Source organism: Harpia harpyja, chromosome 21, assembly GCF_026419915.1.
Source record: "Harpia harpyja isolate bHarHar1 chromosome 21, bHarHar1 primary haplotype, whole genome shotgun sequence".
Lineage (NCBI taxonomy): Eukaryota > Metazoa > Chordata > Aves > Accipitriformes > Accipitridae > Harpia > Harpia harpyja.
The window spans coordinates 11,394,776-11,418,149 of record NC_068960.1 but is presented as its reverse complement, the minus strand read 5'-3'; the positions used below and the strand labels follow the sequence as shown (position 1 = coordinate 11,418,149).

The following is a 23,374-nucleotide window of genomic DNA, read 5'->3' as shown; positions in this document are numbered from 1 at the left end:
GATAATCACTGAATACACATCTTCAGTGGAAGCAAAGAACCATTTCTATTTTGATATGTCCTCTATTAGGACAATACCCTTGCAAGAGGATACTTATTTAGATGTTTACTCAGTTACTAAAGTCCATTCTTTAATTGCTTCAGTCTACCCAATGCAGAAGTAGCAACTGAGATTTTAAGGACATTGCAATATTCAAAAAATTAGAATAATAGGTCCAGTAAATACTCACATATTACTACTTAACCACTAGTCTGAAAGCAACATTTCAAGGAAGTGAGAAACCAACACAGCACAAAGGTTCAGAAGCTAAATGTAAGGGCTCATCTTAAATGAAAAAAATTAAGCTATATTTCTATGCAGAAGCATACAGGGATCCCTCTGCAATCGAGTATTACGATCGTATGAAGCTTCTCTTCATGAGCTTCGCATAATTCAGCACACTCTAGTGTGCTGGCTCATGGAACCAAACCAGTCCTTTGGATGTTAGGAACCTGACAGGAAGGCAGTAGTCACAAAGACTTAAACTGTGATAATGGCAGTATGAATTCAAAAGATCCAAAGCACCTGAAGGCTACCTAAAAGGCAAAAATCTATTTCATGCAAGAAAACCATAGTTTGAAATTGTAAGTCTTGTTATATACACCTACATATAAAATATTTAGCAAACCACAAACCAGGCTGATACATGGGGAGCATTTGTAAGTTTTAAATAAAATGATCTGCAGTTTAAAAAAGAAGTACAAAAATATACAATGAGTATATGACATTTCTCTTATACATGCAACAAAAGAGAACGAATATGTTTCATGTTTTCACTCAGTCAAAACATTGATAAACTGAAGGAAGAACACTTATTCTTGCAAGGACTACTTATAAAGATTTTGACAACTATTTGCTACCAGCACTGAAAAATCATTAGTAGAAAATATACAGCATGGGGGACTAGCATATATGAAAATTAATACATGGAGTCTTGCAAGCATTATTGTTCTATTTCCCTTCAGTAACTAAATTATCTGTTCTGACTTGATTCAAAGCAACATTTATGTATCAAATTATTCTTTTCATTGCTTTACATTAGTTCTAACTTACTACATTCAAATGTTTAAACTGATACACTGAAAATAAGGTTACCAACCTGAAAGGCAAATACACACTCTTCTTTGTAATTGAAAAGAGGTTACTTGTCCAAAGCAGTATTCTCTTCTCTTCCCTGTTCATTTCCTACTAATCGGTTTTCTGTATATTAGATTTATGTTTCCTCAAGCATTAAAGCTAGTTTCTAATCATACATACATAATTTGTTGAAAGATCGTGTACATGAACTGTTAAGATAAATTGTCCCAAATTTAGGCAAACAAGTGAAAGGCAAAAATACATTAAAAACATAATAATTTGAATTAATATAAATATTAGATTCTCTTATCTATTGTTTTACAATTGTTAAATATTTTCAAATTTCACTGCTATTTGATGACAATATATATGCAATAATACTTGATTTTCTCAGGTTTTAAAATCCTTATTCAGCTGAAATTCTGCTTTCTTTTTGCATTTTCCCTGTGTCAAACTTTGCAACTTTGCATTTGAACCTGATCTCCCTGATTTCTATTGCAGTAAGCAGGAAAATTATGCAGGAAAATTAATAGTTCTCCATAGGTTTTTTCTACATTACTCTCTTCTAGTCAAGTTCCCTCCTCAAAGCTCCAATATTTTGCATAGCAAAACAGTGGATAGTATTTTGTGACTCTGCAGTAGTGGTTCTAGGTCATTCTGTAGAACATGGTGTCCTCTTGTAGTCTTGGAGGTTCCCTCAACCTGAGACATATAACTGAACACCAGATTTAGTGCTGGTATCAAGGGAGGTATCAATTACAGCAAAACCCTCTTTCAATGCCACTAACATTTAGAATAAGCATGTCACCTTCATTAGCCTCACAGTACCAAACACAGTATATTAAAGGTATGCAATAAATAACATCATTCAGGTACAGACCTGAAGGATATAAAAGCACACAACACCATTTCCAAAAAGCTGTAAAATAGTTATTTTTAGCCATTTACACGTGGAGGACTATGTTTTACCAATATGTTACTTGGGCATCCAATAACACTGAGGATTTGTAAAGAATATGAAAACCATAGATTAACATAAACTGAATAGAGATACTTTTGTTAGCAGAATTTAGCTACTGAAACTGCTCTCTAGGCACTGATTTAAGATTGTATTGATTAATGTGGAAACGGGAAAGCAGCTGCAATTCTATTAAAAACAGTGTAACTAATATGGGAGAGAAAAAAATTTCTATGGAAATCTAACAGCATATCTAAAAGGGAACATGCTTTGGTAGCCACTAAAGTTAAAAAAGCAGTATTGGAAAAAGTAGTATTGACAGTATCTCTTCTAATGCTTATTACCAAACATTTACATGTGTAACATCCTGCACAAATCCCTCATCCTAAACTGAAAGTTCTACAGAATTCCAAGACAGACATTCCCACATGAATTAATTAATTTTACACTGAATTTTTAAACCTTCCAATTACTTCAACTTGCTCTGTCATGGAAAGGAGGGCTATCTCAAGGCCATGAACCCATCTCAATCAGTCACACAGTACAATGTTTTCCAAGAGGCTACTACTTCTGCTGGATCTACAGGGTAATTGTTCCTGAAGCACGATCCACCATACTGCACAAAACCATGCAATATGCCTAAATGCCATACATCCTATGACACGGTATAGAAAACAGCACCACTAAAAGGACAAAAATTTGCCTACACAATGTGCTGTGGAAATAAGCTCATGTGATAGACTGAGGTAAGCTCTTGCAAAGCTGATGTGAAAGCACCACTTTGGGACTTGCAAGCTGTTTACAGCAGGTAGCCAGAAGTATAATCACTAATCAATTCTGATTATACAACTGGATTGTGTCTCATCATAGGAGTCTTTCAGGAGTGCAATAGATGGCAGCCACTTCTTACTGTAAAGAAAAGATACTTTTCCTGAGATCTGATATGACAGAAAGCAATTGTGGGTTTATGCGTGATAAAGGTAGAATTTTGGCCCAAAGCTAAAGCATTGAAAGAATAAGCGATGCAAATTTTTTAACAAGTTGCTCAACTGATAATTTTGTATGCATCAATTGTGCAACTGAAGTTGGAATTCAATTAGTATTTAAAGTTATTAAGGATGAAAGACTATCAAAAAAAGCTTAAAAGAAGGCTTTTGTAATTTATTGAAGTGGCTGATACTCTATCACTTCAAAGAAGGAGAATTAGTTATGTAACAAAGAAGAAAATACATTGTTTCTATTACAAAACTATCCACTAAAAATGAAATGAAAAATGATCTTCTAATATATGAAAAAAAGCAGAAAAGCTCTCATAAGTACTTTCATTTACTAGGTTAGTAGGCAATGAACAACCACATTAACTCTGGACTTCATGCCAAGCAGAGAGACCTACAGATTTTATTGATAAATTCCATATATATTTATATCACCACCACTTACTCTAGATTGTGTGCATTACTACTCATTTCATATCACATGTGCCAAGTTTACCTACTCATTTTTACGGAACACTTGGGAAATCATTTGAAGTCAGTCAGAGTTACTATCTTTAAACATTCACAATCCACATTCAATGACATCTGAGTGCCATTAAGGAATTTATAAATATGATTTTTTTTCTATTTCTTTTTTAAATTTTATATTACTTCATACAAATTAGCAATGATTTTTCTATCATAGACAAAGTTGCAACAGATATAATTAGCATGATTCTGGCATTTCAGTGATACATGTATTAATGTGATCTTAGGCCAAATAGAATGTCATGAAGATCTTGGAGTATTTTAGTCATTATGTCAGCTTTCTTTTGATGACTACACTGATCACTATGGTTGGTGCTTCTTAGATATTTGATACAGGAACTCAGTGATTCTAAGGAAAAAAAACAAAACAAAACAAAAAAAAAAGGAGAAAATCCCTTATAAAAGCTAACAAATTTGATTAACATTAGGAATGCTGATTTAAGCACCCAGTGGTTTAGTATAGATGTTTTCAGTCATGAGCATGATTTAAATCTCAAATATTTTACTTGTGATAGTGAAATAATTTTTTCACATCATTGCTACACTGTAAAGTACTTTGATTACTTCTCTACTCAATCCTTACTGCATTTGTGACATATATTGCAATGTGTATTTAAACTCTTAAACATTTTAAAGTTTTGGTGATTAAGGATTAAACTATACGATACTACATATTTACTACACACATGCTACAATATTTACTGTATTTGTTGCAAAATCCCTATATGATAGGAAAACACAGAAATTCCCATTTTAAAATGGGACAGCTAAGACACAAAGACACAGATTATCGGAATTAAGCATCCAAATGCCTTTAAAAAGCTGGTTCAAAGAACTTACAACAATTGGTAAAGAGCACAGGAAATTTAAGGAATTTAGATTGATACTTTTTAAAATTTACAGGAATATTTAATGAATTACCAGTGTTAATTGCTAATATTTATTGAAAAGAATGGAGTAGAGATTACATTTTACATATACAGCTGTCCAGTACAGTTTTGGGGGTTTTATGCATTTGTCTACTGTGTATGTCATCAATATTTCATTTAATAAAAATGTTTAAGTTTTCTTTCCAGTGAGTGAAAAAATCAATGCATTAACTACATTATCAGTCAATCTGCAGCTGATGAGGGCAAAGTCTGTATAAAAGTAGCAGGTTGAAAAAATATTTATGACAGTCATCTCTTTTTTTGTATGCGTGAATAAGAAAGGTTTTTTCCCCAACTCTTACTGATACTATTAGTTCTTTTAAGTACCTTGTTCCCAATGGCCTTTTTCGGTGGAAAGTTAAAAGTCCTCACTTGCTGGTATTTATTCTGTAATTTATGATGCAAGCTTCTGAACTCCGCATATCTTCGATAAACATTCCATTCATCATCCTTTATCCTAATATAGACCTGGAAAATACAGACATGGAAGCAAATAATTGAAAGACAAACCATTGAACTAATATATCGCCTTCACTCTTTAAAGCTTCATGGCTTAACATCTTCCCATTCATGATGCAATGGTACCAGAAGTTACAGGATCACTTATCCATAGATACATCTCTGACTGTACATTTGCTGTTTCTGTTGTATGGGTCATTAATCTTATTCTCTCCATTCTTCTCTCTCCTTCTCTTTTTCTCTCTTTTTATTATATTAATCAAGACAAACATAGCTTGCTCATTTTAATGTGACTCTGGGGCAACCATGGTAGCACTTTTTGTTACCATGGTTTCCAGCATATTCTACTAGCCAGTGACCAAAGGAAAAAATAATTTAATACCACTATAAAATTGATTTCTATGTACTCAACACAGTTTTTCAACTTTGTAAATTAGCTTTGTAGCATCAGAATTGCAAAACATAATTTTATCCAAAGTATGAAACTTAATTTACTTTTTAAGAAAAATTTACATTGAAAACTACACTAGAAATTTTATTGTTTGGAAAATAAACACAGTTCATTCTTTCTGCTTGTATAGGACGTTAAGTATAATTTAACACAGCTGTAGTTTTTGTGGTTCTGTTTTTGTTTGCCACTCAATTATTTTATGAGCATATTACCAATTACAAGCTAAATATTCACATTCTCTAGGAAAATTTCATGCAGAAGTGAAATATACTTACAGAAAGCTGAGATTTCATTCATTACTAGGGAATAACCTTTCCTCTACAGAAATGAACCCACAGTTTCAAGGAGTGCTGAAATAGCACAAGTCAGAAACTATAATCCAAGCATCAAAACTCAAGATCCAGTGACCTTTTCCTTAGCTGCTTCTATAGAATCTGTAGCTCATTCATTCTCGTGTGTGTGTTAATAACCTCAGTATTTTGCATCACAAATTAAGCTGGAATAGTACTGATAACAGCGCACTGCCTTGCTTCTCCAACAAAACCCAGTAATTTAGTAAGTTGTCAGGCAAGTTCAGGAGAATGCTTACATAAAAAAGCAACACCAACAACCATCGCACAAAAAGCGGGCAGTAACAACTGTATTTTTGTGAATACTAGGAAAAAATGAAATTTGGATTTTGATGTGGCCAATTCCAACACTGAATTGTAGCTTTTCCTGATGACTGAAACATTAACATGGTCCTTCTCCTCTAGATTTGCCAAGTCCTTAGAAAAAACAAAATTTTACTAAGGCCTCATGGTATTTCAGAGATCCAGTGATGTCAAGTGAATGTCTTCTCCCACAAAAGCAGCTTATGCAGCCTACCTTTGGTTTGGTCCTTAAGTCCTCTTATCTCTACTGACACCTAAGTTTCTCACATTTATAGGAGGCTTCTGTCTTGCAACAAAATACAATGTACCATGCAGATACTATGCAACTTCTGCCAAATTATAATATTTCGCTGCAGAAAATATTCATGTATTCATAATATTGGATTCTATTGAATAACAAGCATATTTCTTGGTTACTATTGTACTTCATCGCGTTTCGTGATGATGACAAAAAATTAATACTATAATTCCAAAATTAGCACATCTAAGAATACAAGAGATTCAGAGTGTTGTGGGAATTACAAATGCGTATGTGTTGTGGTTTAACCCCAGTCAGCAACTAAGCACTATGCAGCTGCTCACTCACCTCCCCCCCACCCAGTGGGATGGGGGAGAGAATCAGGAAAAAAGTAAAACTTGTGGGTTGAGATAAGAATGGTTTAATAGAACAGAAAGGAAGAAACTAATAATGATAATAATAACAATAATAAAATGACAATAATAATAATAGAAAAATTGGAATGTACAAAACAAGTGATGCACAATGCAATTGCTCACCACTCGTCGACTGATGCCCAGTTAGTTCCTGAGCAGCGATCCCCCCCCGAAACCAACTCCCCCCACTTTATATACTGGGCATGATATCACATGGTATGGAATACCACTTTGGCCAGTTTGGGTCAGCTGTCCTGGCTGTGTCCCCTCCCAACTTCTTGTGCCCCTCCAGCCTTCTTGCTGGCTGGGCACGAGAAGCTGAAAAATCCTTGACTTGTTGCTAAGTAATGTTCAGACTAACTGAAAACATCAGTGTGTTATCAACATTCTTCTCATACTGAACCCAAACCATAACACTATACCAGCTACTAGGAAGAAAATTAATTCTATCCCAGCTGAAACCAGGATAGCATGTAAACAAAAATTCAACTAGTTTTGGTAACAAGAATTTAAATAGTGTAATGATGGAACCTCTCTAAGTCTGCAAGAAGTATTTGGATTTCTTTTTCATTTTGAAAATACAGCCATGATAAAGATAATTAAACACCTACAGGACCATCTGTTTTAACAATTCAGTACCCCTCTGAAGGAAAATGAAGGCAAATATGAAATTCAAGTATTTTGCATAATTTCAATACAATTAATTTAATGTAGTAAAAACTATATTAAATACTCTTTATTCAACCTAGCTCTAACCTCTCTCCCTGCCTATTCTCACTTCAACCAGGATATCATTTGAAATTTTTTATACATTCCCAAGATTCATGTTTCAGCTTCTCTATGGGAGGTGGGGATGATAAAAAAGCCTAAATTATTTTTAACCAAGTTATTTAATATGGAAAACCTAATTTAACTAAGCAGTTATCTTTGCACATGTGATTTGGTGAATCATGCAGTTCAATATTACCTGTTAAGCTGTAACCCATAGTTAACTAATTAAGGAATCCAGTAAACTGTAATTCAAATTTTTAAGGACTGCAAAAATGTAATTAATTTCTTAGATAAAACTGTTAAAGAATTTCTTCCTGTTCTTCTATGTACATAGATATTGATTTCTTTTAGACAGTAAGAAATGAAAATGCAACATTTGGAGCCCTGTGCCATATTGAATTTATTGACATATAATAGAGTATGAAAGGCATATTAAAGTTCATGATGTAGTACGCATTTAAAGCTTTATTATCTCAACAGGGAATACTATTCACAAGCCAAGGTATTTCATGACCCTTAATGTAAATTCAGTCAGGAAATCAGACAAAGTAAATCCTAAATATAAAACTGCTTGTATAAACTTATTCTAGTCTAGTCATATAAGGCATACAGTTATCCTCATTTAAATCAAACACAGACCATACAACTTAAGCACAGGAATAACAGGGTACAATAATCTTTGTAGGCAAAATTTTTAAATAATACCAAATCAAACAACTTGAGATGCATGGTTTGAAATTGTCTTAAATGTCATTATGACTATTCCCATCATCTTCAATGTATCTGCAATTTCATTCACAGTCTTTTAATAGGAAATCAATGAAATCTGTAGCTGTCAAATACTTCTGTGCATGTTTGTCCCAAATTATCATGCTGCACCGTAGAGCAACACTACTTTCTACTACTGAAAATACCTTAACATATGACATATAATTACAGGACAGTATTTTAAGATCATGTTATAGAAAGTTGAAAGGACTACTTTTAGGCTCATTCTCTGATGAATTTAAAAATCAATTCCAAATCACTACACCTCCTTTCAAATGCCCATGTCTTCCTGAAACCATCCACTTCCTAACCTAATTAAGTAATTTTCAAGGTAATGAGAATTTACAGACCAAATCAAAATCACTGTTAGAATGCTTATTTGATTGTAGACAAAAGATTTTACTTTAATATTCTCTTGTATATCAAAAAATATTTTAAGTAGCTTTTGCTTGTAATTTAGGAGCACTTTCCAACTGGGTCTCCTGTGTAAAGATTGGTTGGTAACCTTTTTGTAGCTATGATTTACAGGAGCTGAAAGAAAAATTTCAGCCAGTAAGTATATATAATGAATTAATCTGTTATTTTCTCATAACAAACATGTTTGAAGTCAAAGATTTGAAGAGAAATAGCAAAAACAGTAGTAATTTAGTATTTTGTTTTTCAGCCAACTACCTGCTAACTTACTATTACTGAAATGCTAAAAAACTTCTGAGAACCGATTTGAAAGCACTAGTTTAATGATTGTATGCTGAAATGAATGAACTCTACTCCCACGGTACTGGTTTTGAACCAAAAGTTTCTTTAAGAGGTTAAGGAATCTTTAAGCAGTTCTGAGTAAAAAATGCTGTTAACAGATCCTTGTAACAGACTAGTAACTATTGACACAGTTCATCACTCCTTATGTAAAAAAGCCTGAGCAGAAGGACAAAGGCCAAAATTCCAACTTGCTCCAGTTCCTACCTTCACAGATTAAATGCCTATAATCAACACTCGTTCTTCAGGTCTGCAGAAGCCTAAAGTGGGTGGGGGTTTTTTTGGATGCAAAATATAGATTGGTATATTTAGGATTCACTTTTTGGCGCGCTCTCAAGCACTCTAGGTAGAAAGAGATACTGAATGGGATATTAGATAGTCTTCTGTTGCAATGACATTCACGGTTATAGAAATACCAGATTAAGCATCAGAAAGGAACTTCCCTAAACCAAGCTACTCCTGAATCTTCCCCACAAATATGGCTTGCATTTCCTGGTAGGATGATCTGAATACATAATGAAAAAATGAATTCTAGCCATAGAACTCTGTGGATGGGAACTCCACAAATACAAACCTGCTGAAGTAAAAGTCCCCGTGAGTCCATGTCCCATTCCAGAGGCAAGAAAAATGCCAGAAGGGGAGAGAATAATGCTAATGGAAGGTGAGCAGTGAAACTCTACTAAACCACATATAAAATTCAATGGCACAAGATGCAAGAGAACTCGGAATATTTCAGCAGCAGAACACTTCAAATGACATAACGAATACTGAGAAAGTTTGTAAAGAATCAGTCTATGCTAGACCAGATCATAGTTTTTCTTATAAGCATGAAAAAAAAAAAAGATGAGCAGTATAGGGAATGCAGAAGAGACTGATCTACACTAAGGAAGCTACTGTGGCATTTGCCACATAACTAAGCATTATCGGGGGCGGGGGCGGGGGGGAAGGAAAAACTATTACTTCTGCATTACTGTATTTCTACTGTATTAGTCTATTTCTAACTTCCCTTCCCTCACTAATGAAAAAGGGTTTTCTGGAGATCCTCTTGTTTGTTACTTATGCCTTTCAAATCAATGCCAAGCATGTGACAAGAAAAATGAGCAACTGGTTTGGTAGAGACAACCCAATCAGTATGAATACAAAAACATAACATGCAAATTAGCACCATTACTTTTTAAATGTTAACTCAGCTAAGCTTGACTGGTGAAAGTTTTCTTGACATTTGTTTTTAAATAACACTTTAAATAATTTTGGAGTACCATTGGTCCATAGTTTTACCTTCAGTACTTCAGTATTCAGTACAGCAAGAAAAAGGAAAGTAGACGTGAACTAGTAGAGATGGTTTAATTTTTTGCTAGAGTTTCATGCTTGGTAAAGAAGGTATAAAATGTTTCTGTAAGATGAGAATACTTGCTTCAGATACAGGAATATCTGCTTAGATAGAACAGATTAAGATAAAAAAGGATGAGAAGATTAATAATCAAACCTGCTCATGCTAACAGAACATATATATCTTAAGAGGCATATTGCTAGTACTCAGCAGGATAAACCAATGAATGAATGACAGTTCTTAAATGGATTTTATGCACCTTCTCAGACTGGCAATTTGAACGTTGTGGGGGGATGGGAGACGAGATTGTACAGGGAGGGAGATGTTATGTGCTTAAGTTTGCCTTTTTTCCCCGCAGACAGCACAAAGTAAGCTTGGAACAAATAAAAAATTACATAGAACAGACTGGTCCTCCAACTACCTATGTTGACACACCTGTTCTACGACTTTGTTGGGTTAGAAAATCCAAGAAAAACCATGCAAGGAGATGATATGGATGAAGTTCAAACTGCAAGCATTTCAGCTTTTCCCCTTCTTACAGCCAGAATCTACCAACAAAATCTTGCATCTCCTTTACCTTTTGCCTTCGAAATAGCCAATTTAAATAATTATATATTGTGTTATATAATCATAAAACAATCATAATTTCATGCCAGGTCCAAACTGCAACACTTGCAATGTCCCCAAATTATCTTCTGAACTACTAAAATTATCTTCTAAAATACTTTAATCTTACTGTGATCCGTGTTATCTTTTACCAGTCTTAAAGGTAAGGGTAATTTATTTTTATTCTTACAAAAAGTAATCTACTAAACAGCATAAAGACATACTCTTCTGCTACAACTACAGAGAGGGAACATCAAGCACAAGATGGAAATGTCCAGTTCAGAATTACTGATGGAGAGCTGGTAGTAAGAGGAGACAAGATCTCATCTGCATTAAAAGTTCTCCTCAACTGCCTAACCCAGTTTGTCATTTTCACTGCCTCCACTGTAAGTTTCCCATTAAAAAAAATGAACATGCCCCACCCCCCGTCAAACCAAACCAAAACCCCCTGTTTAAGAATGTCTGTTAAATTTCTTCATGATAAAAAGGGGAGAAGAAACTGAATAGAAACAATTTCAGTGCTCTGAACCACAGAGCAAAACTTGTTAACATCAATAAAATCTGTCTACTGATTCTCTACATTTACTGAGTTTGGTGTTATAGACATTACAGAAGCCTGGAATATTTATTGCAACAACTCCCAAATAATCATTAATTTAACATTTGGTTAAACAAATCTTACAACCCGCAATATTTCCATAAAACAAAACTGCCAGTACTTTTGTAGAGTATTGCTAACGTAATCTAAGAAAAAGGACTGCATAGTCTTTCTGTGGAAAGAAGAAAATGCATTCATTTTAACCAGACATGCAGACATGTTCTGGGATGAGCTTCTGTAACTACTACTTGTTCTGTTTCTCAAATACTGTTTTATGATGATAATAGTTTTAAAAATTCTTAAAACTAACTCAACTTTAATGTACATCTTAATTATTCAGGAACACTAAATTAAAAAGAGATTTTGATCAAAATTTATGATTTAAGAAATAACTGTTTTCAAGGGATTAGAACTACCTTTTCTTCCTATTTCATAGTGTGCTTTTCTGAGATGAGTGATGTATTTCAATCTATTTAGGAAGCTTTTATCAAAACATATAGAAGTAAAAGGTATGAATCCAAAGGGGAAGTGCATAGCAAAAAGGAAGAACCAGTTACATTTTTTGACTTTACTTGGGGACAATGGGATTCTGTTTAGAATATAAACTCAAGCTGAATTCTCCAAAGTTACCTTCAAAGTGTGAGAAATGAATACAAATGTAAGTTATATTTTGACACAGCTGCAGGACTGCATTTATGGTTAAGTTCCCACTTTGAAAATGATCCAATTTAAGAAATTCTGCATAGTGAAAAACAAACGGAACAATGAAACTTTTCAGCTGTGGTATGAGCAGCTTTTTGTGTGCCTTTCTACGTACAGAGACATAACAGGAATTAAAGTGAACAAGCTTTTATCTCAATAAGACCATTTTATCCACTTGCACAAAGACTACAAATACTATATTTTGTTATGTTAGATCTTCAACTTTTTGATATTTAGTTCATAAAAATGAACAATACAGTGGCAATTATATGAGAGAATGCACGCCATAAACCTTAAAAACAGCCAATATTGTTCTACTAAACAGAAAAATATCATGCACTTCAGGCCTATCCATTCAATTACATGCATGCAGAATTATGCTCACTGTGTTTCTGTAGTTACAGTTCTGTTTCTATTCACCAAAACAGCACCAAAGGGACTGGGCACTAAAGAACAAAAGCAGCATGCCTATGCTTTTGCTGGATGGAATTAATATCTTTTTTTAATACAAATCAAATCAGCACAGAAGTTTTCACTCATTAACATAATTAGCTCCTTTTGACAGCGAAATATTACTTATAATACCCCAAAATAATTAACACCATTTCACAAACATGCACTTTGAACTGAGACAGTCATTGCAACACATGACAACCACTGCAGTGAAAAAAGGTTCTGCAGAGGAGAATAGAGGTAAAATGACAGAACTGCTGGCTTTTTCTTCAGATAAAATATTTTGGGTGCTCTGGCCAGGGAAAGGAGGATCTCATCAATCAGTCTGTAAATAAGATAACTATTATTTATTCTGTCTTTACTGGACATAAATTGTTTTCTTCTTTCTGTAGTCAGTGTGAAATAATTTGAAAATCAAAATTCTACTTTTATTTTCCTAGTATGTTTTGCATCCAGGTTAGCATTTCTATAAGCACATCAATGTATTAAGTTGTATTATTGTCTTGGTTTCAGCTGGGATAGAGTTAACTGTCTTCCTAGTAGCTGGTACAGTGCTATGTTTTGAGTTCACTATGAGAAGAATGTTGATAACGCTGATGTTTTCAGTTGTTGCTCAGTAGTGTTCAGTCTAAAGTCCAGGATTTTTCAGCCTCATGCCCAGCCAGCGAGAAAGCTGGAGGGGCACAAGAAGTTGGCACAGGACACAGCCAGGGCACCTGACCCAAACTGGCCAACGGGGTATTCCATACCATGTGACGTCACATCTAGTATAGGAACTGGGGGAAGTGGGGGCGGGGGATTGCCGCTCGGGGACTAACTGGGCGTCGATTGGCAGGTGGTGAGCAATTGCACTGCGCATCATTTGTACATTCCAATCCTTTTATTATTACTGTTGTCATTTTATTAGTGTTATCATTATCATTATTAGTTTCTTCTTCTCTGTTCTATTAAACCATTCTTATCTCAAAGCACGAGTTTTACTTCTTTTCCTGATTTTCTCCCCCATCCCACTGGGTGGGGGGGGGGTGAGTGAGTGGCTGCATGGTGCTTAGTTGCTGGCTGGGGTTAAACCACGACAATTATGGTTTCCTTTAGTAAAATAAATAATTATAAAAGTTTCCAAGGACTGATCTCATCTTTGTATACTCCCTCCATCCCAGTTATTTAAAATTTTTTCTCCTTTACCTACTCTTATGCTTCTCTGACACATCCTCAGGTCCCATTATGGAAAAAGTGGGATACTCAACCTTTTGGGCTTACGCACCCTCAAACCACTCTCTTTCAGAATGCCATGAGCCCTATCTTTCTCTCATATTCTCCCAACCATTCCAGGCCATTTTCTTCTCTACTTGCCCTGAGCTGCTCGGAGATGGAATATCATTAGAACGTTATTTCTTGCTCCTTTTTGCCTGCTTAGTGCTGCAGCTGCTAAAGTAATCCAATTCCTCATACATCAGGGAAATGACATTCAACTGTGGGTTTAATGTTTGCAATTTGTTGCCTAATTTTCAACTATTTTAACTGTCAATCCATTGTCTTCCATTGTTAAGACTTAGTATTTCATCAAAGGTAGAGCCTATGCTGGCTCACGTATAAATTAAAGGTCAACAGTCACATCTGGCAGAACCCAGGCTGTGCTTTCACTGTTTCATCTCTCACCCAAAGAATTTGCTGGGCACCTCCCCTCAAAGACACTTGAGTATCAGATACTGTTCTCCTCCACCTCTTTTATGTTGCGTTTCTGTGAAAATTCTTCCCTCTGTTTAAACAGCAGCATTCAGGTACTGTGAATAGCCCCTTCGTATGAAGGTATACTGCTCTTCCTTCAGAGAGGAAGTGGAGACGAAAAACAGAACACCATTTAAAGGAATATAAGAAGAAATATTATGAGAAAAAGATATCAGTCAATATTAAACAGTAAGACTTAAGAGAGTCAAAGGAATAAAATATTGTAAGAAAAGAATGTTTATTGATGATAATCTTGGGGGGGCTATTCATATGCAAATAACAACAGTCTTGTCCAATTAGCATGTTTGTCTTCAATCTTATTTATTTACTTACATGTTTACTGCTCTGCAAACAAGGCAGATTTGCCAGCATCCATTTAAATATTGATATCACTTTAAGAATCACAAAATCTCGGTTTCATTATCTTAAGTGTCAGCCGTTGGTAATTATAGCAACAAAAGGCATGACCAATGGCATTTGCTGTACACTTCACAGGAAAGTGGTATCCATATGTACGCAGAAAATAACAAGGTACTCTACAGTTGAGAAATATGATAAAATAATATTATTGCAATAATCACCTTGCTTCACAGGCAGTAAAGAAACTGCAACTAACTATCACCATCTAGAGGTAAAAGATAAATGCAAAAATTTGTTTTTAGTCTGATCTGGATTCTCTCTTTATCCCTGTGAATATACTAGACAAGAAATTATTTTCTAATGGTAGGCTGACTGAGCAGCATCTGCCTCACAAAAAAGATGGGCATCAAACTGCACAGATCACAAATAGCAGTCATCAGAAAGCAACTAGTTAACTAGAGAAGACAGGACGTTTGTAAGAGAAGAGTAGACTTTTGCCAGCATAACCCTGATTTTACAAAACTGCCTAATATTTAAATTATCTGTTTAAAGGACTAGGCTTTCTTAACTGTTACTTTGTAAAAAATATATTAGTTTCTGCATATGTGGCTAGGTCCTTTAATGCTTATAGCTACTCAGTTTACCACTTACTAATAGCCATCACAAACTTTGTAAGACAATAAACCTCTGAAGCTTCTTTTGGACTCAAAGTGGACAACTGTAATTGTTCTGATGTCTTGCTAGAAGATATTGTTATGATAATCTAGTCTGAACTCATCACAGCCCAGACAATTTCATCCAGTAATGTCTAAATAATCCCTAGTATTTGTTGATTCATAATAAGGACATCAACTGGTCATCTAATTAATCTTTCTACTCAAGTGCAAAATTAATTATACTAGTAATCTGTCAGCACTAATGAATGGCAAGACAGTAGTTGAGATATAAACCTGAAGCAAAACAAAGCTGAGCAAGTATAAAGGGAGGGGATATGCTTCTGAAAACATTAGATTGAGCTTGCCATGCATAGAAGATAAACTTTAGTGGAAGGAAAGAGATTTCCTAATCATACCTATTATTTCCATTTTAGGACTAAATTAGTCATTCTTAGCATAGCACTACAAGGGCAACTCATGTTTGGTTAATCCTACACCATGACCTCCAAGTTTATTCCACTGTACTATTACTGCAAGGTATACTGATTTCAACAGTTCAGAAAATTCTTTGGTGAATTATGAAATGTATTGTATTCACTACACTTAAACATGAACAAAAGGTACAGTGATATTTATCCAGAAAAGTTGCCTATCTTCCAAAATACTGCTATCCAGGGATTTCCTGAGAAAGAAGTCACGTTTCTGTGTTTGGATTGATTTTTCTTCAGTTTAGTTAGCACAATTATTTTCTAGACCCATGTAAACTTTCAATATTCACAAGCTCTGTGGCAAGATGTCTTGCACCCCAATTATATGTTGAGAAAACCACTGTCACGCACTTGTTTTGAAACTGCAAGCTAGTAGTTTCAATGGATGCTCCATTTGCATTTTGAAACAGTTAAAAATCTCTCCATGTCTTTCATGATTTGAAAGATTGCTATCATATTCTCCTCTCAGTTGTCTTTCTTGCAGCCTGAGAATTTCTAGTACGCTCCTCAAATCAAAAAGCTTCATTTTTCACCTGTATTCTTTCCAGTTCTGATACATTTCTTTGGAGAAGACTAGAACTGCACACAGACAAGCCAGAGATTATACACAGAGTAATAGAGCTTTCTGTTTTTCTATCCCTTTCCTAATGATTTCTAACAACTTTGGGCTTAGATCTCCCTAAACCCTTTTAAAAATTGTGTCAGATTAGCCACTTCAAAATCTTCTATTTATCAGCCAGTTTTCAGCTATTTCACCCTTGAATTCCTGGTGAACTGCATGTGGAGATTTATGCTTTATTTGCTCAATAAGATCTTCTGCTATTTCATTTAAAACAGACAAACTGCTAATTCTCCACAAGGAATAATCCAGAATGGGAATACTCCATAACAACTCCATGTTAAACTAGATTTTAAAATATGCATTTTTGTGTTACTGTTTTATGTTCTGAGACCTTCTTCTTCTGCTTGAGTATTTGTCCCACTGACTTTAGCAAGTGGCCTCTTCCTGACACGTACAAAAGAGACCATTAGATTTTATGCCTTCTGGAAGTTGTAAATGGCCTGTAACACTGTATTTCTACTTTCTCCTCCAGAATGTGTACATTCTTCTATTTTTCTTTGGAGATTACTTAAATTCTTTATTTTTTTAACTGTATTTCTTTACTTCTAATAAATTTCCTTATTCTGCTGCTGCTTAGTCATTCTTTTCTTGTTTTTCTTTTCTCTCTTTTTTAATAGGTTATGCATTTCCTCTGAGCAGTATCCAAGTTTTTAAATACTCTCCACTATGCCTGCAAACCATCTTAGATGTCCCTTTTAGTTTTTTTAACCAGCTTCCTCATTTTTTCCTCATTTTCTTTTTTATAGTTAAATATTACAGTAGTGAATTTTTGCTTTTGTTGTTCCTTTTACAACAGTTTAAATGAATTAATTTTAGTTTATTTAAATTCCTATTCTGATCCCAAACACCCGCTCTTCTTTAGATGTAAACCTTCCTCTACTTCTCAGTTTATAAATTTTATGATCTTCAAGTGCCAGTAACAGAGTCCTGCATTTAAAATCATCCCTCCTCTGAAAACTCCCTTTATTCCAGAAACATATCCAAATCCTGATGAATCCAAATTCTTTATTTTTCCAACATTTTCTTCATTCATGCAGCAAAATACTAGATCTCCAATTCTCTGAAACCTCCATACCCTCCTTTACGCTGTATCACTGAAAACCAAATGGAACACCACCTTCCACACCATGGCTTAGTAGCCCATCTAGAAATATGAAGTCTTCCCATCTTTCAGTCCCACACGATACCCTAGGGAATGACAAAATTGAACTCCCCAACACTTACAGCCACCTCTTCTCAGTAGGGATCTTTGTTGTCAGAGGACTATTCACAGTACAAGAGAAAACAAAGCCCTAAATGGCTAATTAATGTTAAAAGCCCTGTATCACAATGTTTATTTTTTGTCTTTATTTATTATAGTCACTATTTGTTTACTGTAGTCATCTGAAAGCTCATCAATTATTGTGAAATGGTGATATTTCAGAAAACAAGTGAAAAAATATTTCTTAATTGAACTTAGTAACTGCACTTAAGTGCACATCCAATTCTAAATAGCTTTTTCACCAAAATTTATGCACCATCTAATTGTTCTAACAGCCACAGTTGAATGATATAAGTCTATGGCTCTCAGTTTTTAAGGCAGTATTAGATAGCGCTAAGCTGTGAGCAGCAATTAATCTGCTCACAAATGTCCCCTTGAACTCAGTCATTCAAACTGAGCATGAAATTTGGCTATGTTTCTAGACCTTGTTTTTAAATTCTTAAGATTCATAACCAGTAAATTCTGCCAGTTAAATATTACTGCAAGAGTACAGTGTAACTCTACAAATACAGAGGTCAGATTAAAATTTCCACATTTAACAGGATTCATTAGAAAATGTTGCTTGATTTCAGAGTCCACAACCTGATTTCTGAGCTTGTCCAGAATCCATAATCCTTAACAGAAATTAAAGAAAGTACTTGATGTTTGAAACTATTTGACAAGTATGCTGGAGCTGGAAACTTTTGCTTCTATATTCACTGAAGAATAAGATCTGGGTTTTCTTAAGGATGGAAGATGTACTGATTTTGAACATGACATCAGAAACATACTGAAATATTAATATGACACAAAAAGAAATGCTTTGAAAAGCCCTTCAAAACAGCATTACAAATCTGCATCACATTAAAAAAAAAAATTTAAAAAGTGAGCACTGTAACAAAACTCCTGCTGGAGTCTATTCTTATCCTGTCCAGGTCAGGCCCTTCTGATACGCAAATTAACATGTCATTCATTTCTTTTCCTGGTTTAAGAAGCAGAAATGCAAAATGGGCATTGATTCTGAAGAGGCACAGCTACCCAGATTTATTTCTCCTAATTCTTATATTCTTAAGAAGTATTTACAAGTCCACAAAAAAAGATGACAGATACTGTGGAACTGATAGGTTCATACTTTTCCGAACTATTTGAGGTGCTCTGCAATTCTTTCCACCTTCTTTTGGTCATTTGCAAGACACATGATAAATAGACAGTAGTTTTATTTTCTGCTAGAAAATATGCATTTATGAGCAAAAAGGGACAGAAGAGGCACAACAATTCTAAAGTGCATCAACCATAAATGTGACAGCAAGTCTCCACTGGCACACTGTCTTCCTCTCTCCATCAAGTGAAATGCTCCAGAGATACACAACTTCAAATCAGCAAAGGTTAACAAGGTGGCTCATAACAGGAGGGGAGAGAAGGACAATCTCTTTAGCTTTCTAATAACAGAAAATGCAAAACAAATCAAGCAATGTTAGAAACACATTTACATGAACTGTATTTGGAAAAGCAATGATCAAGGTCCGTGCCCTTTTGTAACATCTTCATTTAGCAGCAACATCTTACCTTAATAGTATTACGCATACAATCTACTTTTCAGGCAGGCTAAGCATCTTAAGGCTAATTTCCAATACAGTCATAAGTATTTAGCATATCTAAAAATTATGCTTACCCAAACCCAAAGTTGCAAACTTTGCCTGTTCCAACTGGCACATTTTAACTTTCTCCAAAGCTCATTTCACATCTTTTTCTCAGAATTAACCAGCACAACCAAGAGTCAGTTTTTACATCTCAAGTTACGGTTACTCAAGTACTCGCAGAGAAATCTGAACTCCAAAAGATGTTGGTAACGATCTCAACAATATGAATATTCTGCAATATTGCTACTTTCCTTTACATTGATATACTACAAGCAATTTCTCATGTAGCTGATACCAAGAGTTATACATGCATTTTAATTTTCTGCCATTGGAGAAATAAATGATAAAGCAGCAAAAATAATGTTTATTATGAATAAGAGGACTCTCAGAAATGAGCTTAGTCATTTATCCTAATTGTCACTCCCAGTCCTTGCCTGTTCATTACATACTGGTAGCCTGTTAAATATCCTCTTCCACAATTTCAACACTGAATCAAATCCCCTGTAATCAGGAGCACATGTTTTGGCAGAGATTTAACAAGATAAATGCACAGTGCTGTTATTGAGGCTATTCTGAAGTTTTAAAAATTAATGCTTTCCTGGTAGCTATAAAATGCAGAATATATATTCAGCAAGCACATAACTACATATTTGATCAGAGATGTGGCAATCACTTCAAGTGTTTCATCATAGTGCTATGCTACAGAGTGTATGTCTATTTAGGAAAATTTCTTTTTTTCACGGGCACAATGGCAGAAAACAAAGTTATTTGCTGACAGATACTCTTCCCAGTCAACTCCTGTTACTGAGATCAAAAACTGGTAGGAATGCCATTAATGTATTCTTCAATAAGGAAAGATCTCAGTAGGTACCAAGATCAAAGTTTAGTAAGAATTATAGAAGTTTTAGGTCACTTCTAAAGGTAATTCTTGCTCGCTTTTTTTTTTTTTTAAAGATTAAAAGACAAATTTGAGCAAATATACAACTGTTCACCAGAGGAATTGTATGATATTCTGTGCTGTTCTGTAATGAAAGACAAACTAGCCTGACGACCGACATTCTATGTCTATTCTAGATAGACGCTTCTAACTTTCCACATTATGTATGTCCCGTAAATTGCTAGTGTGAATAGATAATGAATAGAGCATATTCAAAAGAACTTGTACGTTTTTCAAATACATATACCAATAAACAGAATTTTGCACACTATGGATGCCCAACATTATGAGTATATATTGTAGACATAAAGAACTTAATAAAATTCTCAAAATTGTCTTCTTGTAAATCTAGAATTTTCAATCTTTTTAGAATCTTGCAATGATATTTTGCTTCCTTTTTTCCTCTTCTCAAGAGGCTTAGCCTTCAGTCACAAGTTCTTTGTTTTCCACTGATGATGAGTAATGGATGAAGTCTGTTAAAATCCACTCTGTACCAGCACAACATATCTTCTAAAAAGCCATGCCAATGATAAATAGAAGTAAGGTGCAAAAGCACAATAAAACCCCCTAAATTTTTTTCAAGCCACAGTAGTAGGGCCTTAACCAGAGCAAACTGAGAGCAACATCTAACCCTCTACTCTCCTCAGCAGATTTTGGATAAAGCCCTGAACCTCTTATAAATTGGGAAGTTTAGTTTACCTCAATATTTTTCCTATTGAAAAAGAACGTGCAGAACATCTATAGCATATATGAATTCTGCATACTTTCCAAGCTTTCATGATGCCATTTGCATAGTCATGTACCGTCAAACTGCATGAAAAGTTTTGAACTCTTTAGTAACTGTTTGATATCAAGTTACAAGTAAAATTAAAAATAAATTATTCAAATAATTAATGTTTTTTAATCCAGTTCTAATATACCTTAGAGAAAAGCACTTTACTACTAAAAAAAAAAAAAAAAAAAGATTTGGCATATTAGATAGCAATCTTACAAATAAATTGTTTCTGGTTCATGTCTTAGTAGTAACGACACTAACAAAACTCAAAATACAAAAGCAAGTTTAATAATAAAAAAGGATTCTTTCTTCCCATTCAACCAAATAGAATGCAACTGAAAAAGCAAATACTAAAACTAAAATTGTTGATAAAAATGCAACTATTGTTGATAAAAAATGCAACTATTTGCAATACACACAAATTATCTGTTTGAGAAAAGGACACGGAGATGTGCTTATGTGCTTTCCTTTCATTTCTTCTTACATTTTTTCTCGCCATTTAACCACTCAGGACCTCCAAACTGGCAGCATTTAAAAAAAAAAAAAATAGCCAAACTATGCAGTAATAGTGTTACTACTGAACTTAAGAACCTTTAATAGTATACAAAGACAGTTTTTCTCACATTCCTTCATCTATCACAGCATCTCCTCTTACTAAAGAGCTGCCTATAGCTAAACTCTCTGCTTATCCAGAAGCAGTTGCAACAATTGTTTTGTTTCTACTTCTCAGTAACCAACCAAATGAGGAAAACCTGTGTGAGCAACAGACCATTAGTAAACACACCTGAGAAAGCCATAGTTTAAGTTTACTTCTTATTCACAACTTACACAGAAAACATTTTAGAGTGATTTTCTTTGCAATAAGTCTCCCACTGCAACAATTCATGCTTACAAGTTGGTAATTAGAAATTATGTTAACTTTTCACATAAATGTGAAAGAAATGTAAAACTGAGTTCATTGCATCCACATAAGCTTTCCTGAGTATCAGGAAAAGATAAGATCAACTACTGGGTCATATTCCCCCTCTTCTGTCTTTCACATAACAACAGATACCAGTAACATTAAAAAGACAAAATTAATGCTGTACAGACAGTACTGTTAACATGTCATTTCTCGCCATCATTAACAAGTGTGCCAGCCCTAAGCAGTCAGAAATGCACTTAAAAATTATCGGGATATTCACTGGGTGCCTTCATTTCAACCTGTACTGCAGACACAACTCAAAAAAAAAAAAAAAAAAGTAAGGGAATGTAGAAATTCAAGTGTCATATTGTTGCAAACACAAAAGACCTCATCATTCAGATACCAAATATTTTTCTGGAATTGTCTTATTTTTCAGTTATCTGCCAGAAACTCAAAATTTCTATGCAACTTCAGGAGAAAAAAAAATCTGGGGTACATCACATTTCAGCTTTTGCTTGATCAACAGTCTAGGTGTAAAAATGCTTGAGGAAAGACTGAACTTTTAAAACTGAAAGCTTTTTAAATAGTACACAACAGGTACCCCTTAATATTACCCTTTGCTGCTCATCCACACAGGCAGCAACATTAATTCCAGAGAAGACTATTACCAAATCAAGGGTGACTAAACAGCCCTGGGGACAAGGATGAAGTCCATAGTGGCCCAGCTGGTCTTCTAGATCCTGCCAGTGAGGGAAAAGGCTTGCGTAGGAGCAGGTGGATCCTGTGGATCAATACCTGGTTGCACGGCAGGTGCCACTGATAGATTTGGCTTTTATGATCATGGGATTGTCTCTAAGGATCAAGGACTGCTAGGAGAGATGAAATCCACCTGATAGAGTGGGACGAGATCATCTTTGCCAACAGGCTAACCAACCTGGTGAGGAAATGGTGGATGGGGTGGAAAGCAAATGGTGCATGCTGATAGGAACAAGAGAAAGCTAAGAAATGACAACGCAGGATGAAAAGAATAACACAGAGCAAACTAGGAAACAAGCAGGAGGAACCAGAGCTCCTCTAGTGGTCACAGAACTGCAACATCATTAGAGTAACAAGTGATGTGGTGGTGTGAGACACTGATGCTTCTACGAATTTCTGCAATAGCAGACTGGGTTTGAGAACGTGTAGCCAGTGACAGCAGAGTGGAGGAGTATGTGAGAGCCAAAAAGACAAAAATAATCACACTTGTCAACAAGTTATGTTTCCACAAACACTTGTGCACCTGAATTTGATTGATTATTCA

The 23,374-nt window shown here is 34.8% G+C and overlaps 1 protein-coding gene across 4 annotated transcripts in view; it reads right to left on the bottom strand.

Annotated features, from left to right (window-relative positions):
* SNX29 (sorting nexin 29) overlaps nucleotides 1-23,374 on the bottom strand; it is a 114,347-nt gene that overhangs the window by 20,262 nt on the left and 70,711 nt on the right. For 2 of the 4 annotated variants that reach the window (XR_008232894.1, XM_052773439.1), the window contains exon 19: nucleotides 4,854-4,994. Coding sequence is in view for 3 of the 4 variants with exons in the window: in XM_052773439.1 (XP_052629399.1) it covers nucleotides 4,854-4,994 (141 nt within the window). In the remaining variant the exon portion in view is untranslated. Of the gene's footprint in view, nucleotides 1-480; nucleotides 3,947-4,853; nucleotides 4,995-21,991; nucleotides 22,391-23,374 lie in introns of those variants that run through there. The other 2 variants (XM_052773440.1, XM_052773441.1) reach the window with 2 other exon arrangements.